This window comes from Propithecus coquereli, unplaced genomic scaffold (assembly GCF_000956105.1).
Source record: "Propithecus coquereli isolate 6110/MARCELLA unplaced genomic scaffold, Pcoq_1.0 Scaffold126, whole genome shotgun sequence".
Classification (NCBI taxonomy): domain Eukaryota; kingdom Metazoa; phylum Chordata; class Mammalia; order Primates; family Indriidae; genus Propithecus; species Propithecus coquereli.
The window spans coordinates 1,672,480-1,679,846 of NW_012136747.1; the positions used below are offsets into that span (position 1 = coordinate 1,672,480).

The 7,367-nt window shown below is 43.9% G+C and overlaps 1 protein-coding gene across 1 annotated transcript in view; it reads right to left on the reverse strand.

Annotated features, from left to right (window-relative positions):
* MEI1 (meiosis inhibitor 1) overlaps nt 1-7,367 on the reverse strand; it is a 71,058-nt gene that overhangs the window by 53,584 nt on the left and 10,107 nt on the right. The window contains exons 4-7 of the mRNA XM_012638009.1: nt 7,017-7,090; nt 5,548-5,653; nt 4,830-5,033; nt 2,812-2,942 (exon numbers count right to left, since the gene is read on the reverse strand). Coding sequence (XP_012493463.1) covers nt 2,812-2,942; nt 4,830-5,033; nt 5,548-5,653; nt 7,017-7,090 — 515 coding nt within the window. The remainder of the gene's footprint in view (nt 1-2,811; nt 2,943-4,829; nt 5,034-5,547; nt 5,654-7,016; nt 7,091-7,367) is intronic.

Below are 7,367 nucleotides of genomic sequence, written 5' to 3' on the forward strand. Positions count from 1 at the left end.
CATTAAGGAAAACAAAAATTCTTCATTTAAAATGCATATTCCTTATCATGAAAAAAACACTCTAACCCTGTTTTTCCATCATAAACAAAATTAACTATCTATCTTTTAAAAATCCTAATTACGTACCACGACCTACCTGGGCTTGCATGACTTGCCCCTGCTTAATTTCTAGCCTTATCTTGGGCCACTTTCCCTCACCTCCCACCCTCCATCCCATCTCACTGGCCTCCATCTGTTTCCAGAGCACATCAAGCCTTTCCCCTCCTCCAGCCTTTATTTGCTATTTCTTCTGCATGAAATGCTTTTCTGCCCACTCTTCACATCATTTCATACTAATTCTTCAAGTGTCAGTTCAAATGTCAGCCCTTCAGAGATTCCCTGCCCAACCACTCAACCTGTAAGTGGCTTTCTCTGCTAATATTTCATCTCTTCTTTATTTCCTTCATAGCATTTACCATAATCTGTAATTACTTTGCTTGTTCATTTATTTGTTTATTATCTGCCTTCCCCACTAGACTGTAAGCTATGTAAGGGCAGGAAATTCATCTTTTTACATGCAATTATACTCCCAGTGCCTAACACAGTGGCTGACACATCACATTAGTGCTCAGTGGGTATTTGAGCAAATGAATGAATCAACATTGCAACAGCAGGAACACAAACATTGACAATACATTCCCAGGGACCTGAATTTTGGGAGAATAGGTTGATAATCAGCCCAAAGCAGGAAAGAATACCATTAGACTCTGGCAATTTCAAAAATGCCTGAATGGAGGACACACGCCAATCTTGTCTTTATTTAAAATTTTTATATTTTATTCATCATTAATTTTTTGCATTAATTTTAATTTTTTTTTCTGAGATAGAGTCTCGCTCTGTCACCTTGGGTAGAGTGCAGTGGCGTCATTGTAGCTCACAGCAACCTCAAACTCCTGGGCTCCAGCGATCCTCCTGCCTCAGCATCCCACGTAGCTGGGACTACAGGTGTGTGCCACAAGGCTCGGCTAATTTTTCTATGTTTAGTAGAGATGGGGTCTTGTTCTTGCTCAGGCTGGTCTCGAACTCCTTAGTTCAAGCAATCTTCCTGCCTCGGCCTCCCAGAATGCTAGGATTACTGCTCCCGCCCTGATTTTTTTTAAATATTACTTATCTTGATTGCTATGGTTTTTTTGGCACCGACTTAAATTTTGCTCCCAAGGCAAGTGCCTCACTTGCTTCCCCTAGTCCTAATCCTGCTGGTTGCTATAGTAAAATAAAACCCTGACCAGCCAAAATTGCCAATGGAAAAACAGTCTCCACATATGGATGGAAGCCAGGACCCCTAAACCAAGATTCCTGTCTCTACAAAGTTCTCTCACTGTAGGGAAGTGCTCTTTAATCTCTGCCACTGCCATCCATGCTGCCTTGGTGCCTTGTGAGGCCATAAGAACCCTTCCGTAAGTCCTTGTGCCCCTGCTGGGCCCAGGATCAAACATTCTAACCACATGTTAACATGGATTCCAGGATAGCAGCAGAGAAATGAACACAGAAAGTGACCTGATGTGAGATTTTCTGGTTCAGAGACACAGGCCTTGCTCCCCAGAGGTCACAGGCTTTGCATGGACCATTCTAGAGGCATCGCAGAGAAACAAGAAGCAGTTTACTCTGGCTTTTTAACCTATCCTGGACTGTCCCCTTCTCACTTCTGACCAGAACTCCTCCTTCTTCCTGCAGAAGGAGCCCCTCAGTCTGGTCAATGAACCCCTGATATCATGTGAGGATCTGCAGCTCTGCCAGGCCCTGTGCTGAGCACTGGGGAGAGACGCCAGACTCAGATCCTGCCCTGAAGAAGCTTCCAGTCAGTCAACCACAATATGGTGAGGTATGTACTTTGACAGAGGGGCACTTTCTGTCTAAAGGAGCTGGGGTGACAGAGGAGCCCTACAGGTCTGAAGGCTGAATCAGATCAACAGACAAAGAGAGGGGAAATGCCCTACCGGCCGAGAGGAAGAGCCGCTACACAGGCTCAGAGACATGACCTAGCATGTGCAAGACCAGGGAGAAAGGGGGAGGAGGAGGAGAACAAAAAAAAAGAAAAGAAAAAGAAAAAAAAAAAAGATGAGGGAGAAGTTGCAAATGGCTGGAGCACTGGGTTATGGGGTAGAAGAGACAGGAAAGTGAGGCTGAAGGGATGAGCAGGGTCCAGATAAAGAGGGTTTTCAGTGCCAAGCTGAGAAATTTATCCCTTAAACAACTGAGGTGGCTTTGTTTCTGTTGCTGTATGTATTCTCCATTTTCAGGAAGCCCAGTTGTGAAGGGGAAGATGCAGAGGCAAGAATTTACAACTGAGGCCAGGCGTGGTGGCTCATGCCTGTACTCCTAGCACTCTGGGAGGCTGAGGTGGGAAGATCATTGAGGTGAGGAGTTCGAGACCAGCCTGAGCAAGAGGGAGACCCCATGTCTACAAAAAATAAAAAGAAATTAGCCAAACAACTAAAAATAGAAAAAAAAATTAGCTGGGCATGGGTGCATGCCTGTAGTCCCAACTATTTGGGAGGCTGAGGCAGGAGGATCGCTTGAACCCAGGAGTTTGAGGTTGCTGTGAGCTAGGCTAATGCCAAGGCACTCTAGCCCTGGCAACAGAGTGAGACTCTGTCTCAAAAAAATTAAATAAATAAATAAATAAATAATTTGCAACAGAAAAGAAACCTACTTTGAAGAAAACACTTTTGGAAATCCTAGATAGAAGGAGTGGTAGATGAAGACAGGGCCCAGGAAGCACTTGAGTTCCCTTGTTATTGAACCTTAAGACCAGAAATCACAACTAATTACCTTTTTGAGCACCAAAGGCAGTGAGGTCTCTCCTGGTGGTCCTGCGATACTCTCAGCACTTTCTGCCAGTGCAGACTTGTTCATGATCATGGACACAAAGAGATCATACTTCAGCAGCTGCCTCAGCAAACCTACGAAACAAAGGGATTGGGAAGTAAGGAGAGAGGAACACAGGCACCAGAGCACTCCCAAGACAGCCTCTCAGACATCTCCAGAGAAACCTCTTCATGTCTTCATAGAGATGAAGAATGGTTAGACTCCTTAAGCACCAATTTGCTTTCTGCAGCCCAGCTGTCTTCCACAAGGATCTAGTGAGAACCTACTAAGTGCTAGGCCTAAGGGTCTAGGGATTGAATAGTAAGCAAGGCAAACACAGCCCTGATTACCACACTGGACTATAAGTTTCCGGAGGGCAGGAATAATGTCAGTTTCACCACATCATCCATCACCTGGCACAGTTCCTGACACATAGCAAGGATTCAATAGATACGTAACAGAATATAAGATCTACAGCATTTGAAGAGCCCAAAGGATGTGATCATATACGTGGCTGGAGGAAAGAGGGGGGAAGGAAAGGCTCCAGAGAAGAGGTGGCTTTTAAAATGGGAATTCCCGGTACCATCAGCTGGGATTTCCCTCTGCTGCGCCCTGTTCCAAGTTACCATAGACACAGGCTGCTTCATGGCTTGTGGTTTGGCCCATGCTTCTGCCTTCCTCCTTTCCCTCTCTCCAATCCCTGCTTACACTTCAGGGCGCAGTCCAGGCATCCTTTCCTTCTGGAAGACTCTCCTGGCTCCTGCTCCTACCCTCTGCTGTGTACCTCCGTGACAGCACTCACTGCACTGCACTCTAATTATCCATGTCTGTCCTCCACGCTGGCCTGTGAGCCCCCCAGGGTAGAGCTTGGGTCTGATCATTTGTGTGACCCCAGATCCCAGCACAGGGCCTGGTACAGAAGGAAGGCTGATTTTGTGTGGCTGGATTGTTCATAACAGAGCTCTTGGCACAAACCGTGAAAAGAAGCTGCTGTCACCCATAGTCTATGCTTTCCCCCCTAGCTTTTGCTCCATAACAGGCCCTCACCTGGTCACCAATCATAGTGCCCATGTGTTCTGTCCAAAATATGAAAGCTTCCTGCTTAGAAGCACTTGACAGACCTTATGTATTTACGTAAGGAAATAGCAGGAGAAGAGGCTAAAAGAGTATACTGGGGCTCCCAAAGAGCCTCAAGCAGAGAAACCCAGTACCATGGTTTGAATGTGTCCCCCAAAGTTCATGTGTTGGAAATCTGGTCCCCGGTGTAGCAGTGGTGGGAGGTGGGGCCTGTGGGAGATGTGGGAGGTGTTTGGATCATGGGTTTGGGTGTTTGGGTTTGGGTCCTCATGAATGAATTAATGCTGTTATCACTGGAGTGAGATTTTTATCGTGGGAGTAGGTTCCTCATAAAAGGACAAGTTTGTCTCCCTCTCACTCTTTCTCTTGTCCTCTCTGTCCCATGACACAGCAAGGAGGCTTTTGCAAGATGCTGGTCCCTTGATCTTGGACTCCCCAGCCTCCACAACCATGAACCAATAAATTTCTGCTCCTTATAAATTACCCAGTCTGTGGTATTCTGTTACAGCAGCACAAAATGGACGAAGACACCTGGACTTTACCCTGGAGGACATAAGACGCCAGGAAGATTTTCTGACTAGGAAAGTAACAGGATGTGAGCTCTACAGCATGAAGATTAACTTGGAAGCAGGTACAGGATGCACCAGGGCAGGCAGTAAAGACTGGAGGCAGAAAAATTGCTGTGCCACTTCCCTTCCTATTTTCTTTCCAAAGGCAACATTCTTAAGAGCCATACCAACTCTAGACATCTTTCACACAGTCCGTGCATCTCATCTCCCAAAATCGTGGTTTCTACCCTTTGCAAACCAACAAATTTCCCCACTACTAAAGAGGCTAATATATCGAGTCTTCTGGCAAAGCCTCAAAAACTTACTCTCCCTTTTCTCTCCAGCCCCATGTCTTACCCAAGCAGTTGATCTGTAGCTCCTTTGTCTGGGCACCATCCAGAGTAGAAAGGAAGAGGGGACAAAGCTTCTCCCGAAAATGTCCTGAAAGTATCTCAGCTGCTGTTGGTGAGGAGTATAGCTTCCCATAAAGGTAACAGACAGAAGCTTGCACTCCCTCGTTGGGGTATACTAAGCCTCTCAATAGATGTTCCATCAGGTTGCCTGTCCGGAAAACAACCAAGGAGCCAGGTGAAGTCTCACAATGTCAACTGCTATATGAAACTCCAAACTATTATCCCCAATGGGGTAGTAATGGTAATTCTCTATAATCCCCCACAATAAATGCTTTCTGGATGCTTAATCAAAAGAGAAAGCCAAAGCTTAGAGAAATTAAGTGATTTACTCTTGGATAAATCCTCTGTGAGATATTTATTTGCCTTTCCCTGATAGCAAAAAGTACTTCTATATTCCAGAATTAATTCCTCCTTCCATCCAAAAGGAAAGTTCACAGTAGATGCTTACTTAATTTGTTTTAAAGAATGAATGGAAATAGCCCAAGACTAGAGTCAAGAAACTGACCTTTTTCAAATTGACCTACACAGAGCACATTTTGTAGATGGGGAAACTGAAGGCTAGAACAAGAAAGTAACGACTTCCCAGTGAATGAGCCACCCAGATGGCAGTGTGATCAAAACAGGTAAAAGGGTAGTGGCAGCTCTTCCCACAGGTCACTCACCATGCTCCATTACAAGCTCATCTGCCAAAGCAGGCATGGAGTCCACCAACTTGCCAAGAAGGGTCAGGGTGGCCAAGCTGCCTCGCATAGAAGGCATGTTACACAGCTATAGAAAATGAACATATTCCACTCTATCAGTTGGGATCAGGATAGATTTCCTGCAAAAATTGATCTTGCCCTACCAACACCAACCCGTATTGTTCATGTATCTCACCACAATAAGCAATCAGCTTCTTTAGCGAAGTGTCCAACTCCCCCGTTTCACTGGGAACTCCCAGGAGAAAGGGACTGAGTCAAATTCCTCTCAGAGTCCTCAGTACCTAGCTCAGTACGTATTTGTTAAACTGAATTAAAATTAGCATATTTTGCCTCCTATAGAACCAGAAACTAGAGGATGAAAGTTGGGAATGTCATAAAAACAGAATGCTGACTCAATGCAAAAAAACATATTATTATCATCATTATTACAGCTGTGTGCCAGGCACTATGCTGGATGCTTTACAGGAAGAGGTCAATAGTACATATTTCACCTTTTCTACTGACTAGCTGTACCACTTTGAGCAAGGCTCTTAACTCCTCTGGTGGGAAATAATAATTGTACCAGCCTTATAGGGTTGTTGATAGGACTGAATGAGATATTGTATACAAAGCACCTAACACAGTAGTACCTAGCATATAGAAAGTGCTCAACAAATGTTAAGTGGCATCATCATAATAATAAGCATTGATATATATAATTATAAATTCAATCTGCTATATTAATCACATGCAAAATAATAATGATATAATTTAAACATAATTTATAATTAAACGTTGCTTTTGATGGCATTAAGATTTGTCTTTCTTCTGCAAGATAAATAAAAAGTGATTCTGATATTATTCCTCAATCTTAAACACAACACAGAAGCTACTGTTTGATATTTTTATACATTGAAGATAGCAGGTTAAACAAACCCACTCAATGTTTACCTCAGATGCTGATAAGAGTAAATGCCTGCCTATGAAAGACTTAGTGGAAAAAATGAAAAGAAAACAACAGGATAAAAACAAAATAATGGAAAAAAAATAAGAGCAAATGCCTTCAGTACAAAGTAATGTATACAATTCAAAATTAAATGAAATCACCAAAGCAAGACACTGAACATACTTCCTTGATAAATTCCTCACAGAAATCTGTATTTTATTTAGAAAGTCACAGAGAATGGGCCATGGGATGATTATATCAGAAACATGGGGCTTCACCACATGGGCGTAGTGTCTGTGAGATTGAAAGCGGAAGGCAGGAAGCTGCAAAAAGCACTGGAGCAGATCAGTAGACCCAGACCCTGGCTCTGCCACCAACTCGCAGGCCTCAGGCAAGTTCCTTTTCCTCTCTGTATTTCAATCTCCCCATCTACTCAGAGCTACTGGCCCAGCTCTGACATCTGAGGATTCTAAGGGGTCTCAAGAACCCACAGCTATTTACTGACCTCTTTGTGGCACTCATCCAGAAGGCAATGGATGGTCTGCTCCAGCTTCAGCTGCGTTGTGAGGTGGACAAGAACTGAGCAGATGAAATAGCATTACTAACCGGAAGACACCCCGACCCGGAATCCACCTTTCAGAGCCCTTCTACTCCAATCAGTGCAGGACAGTGATTTGCTTGAATTAATTGGTATTATTCTTTGCTATTTCTCCCATTAAACTATGTGTGTCCATCCTAAATAAAGGACTTCTGGCTTCCTCATTGTTTATATCAGTGGTTCTCAATTCAGGTTGCACTTTAGAATCACCTAGGATGCTTAAAAAAAAAAAATGCTCAAGTCTCACCTCACACCAAT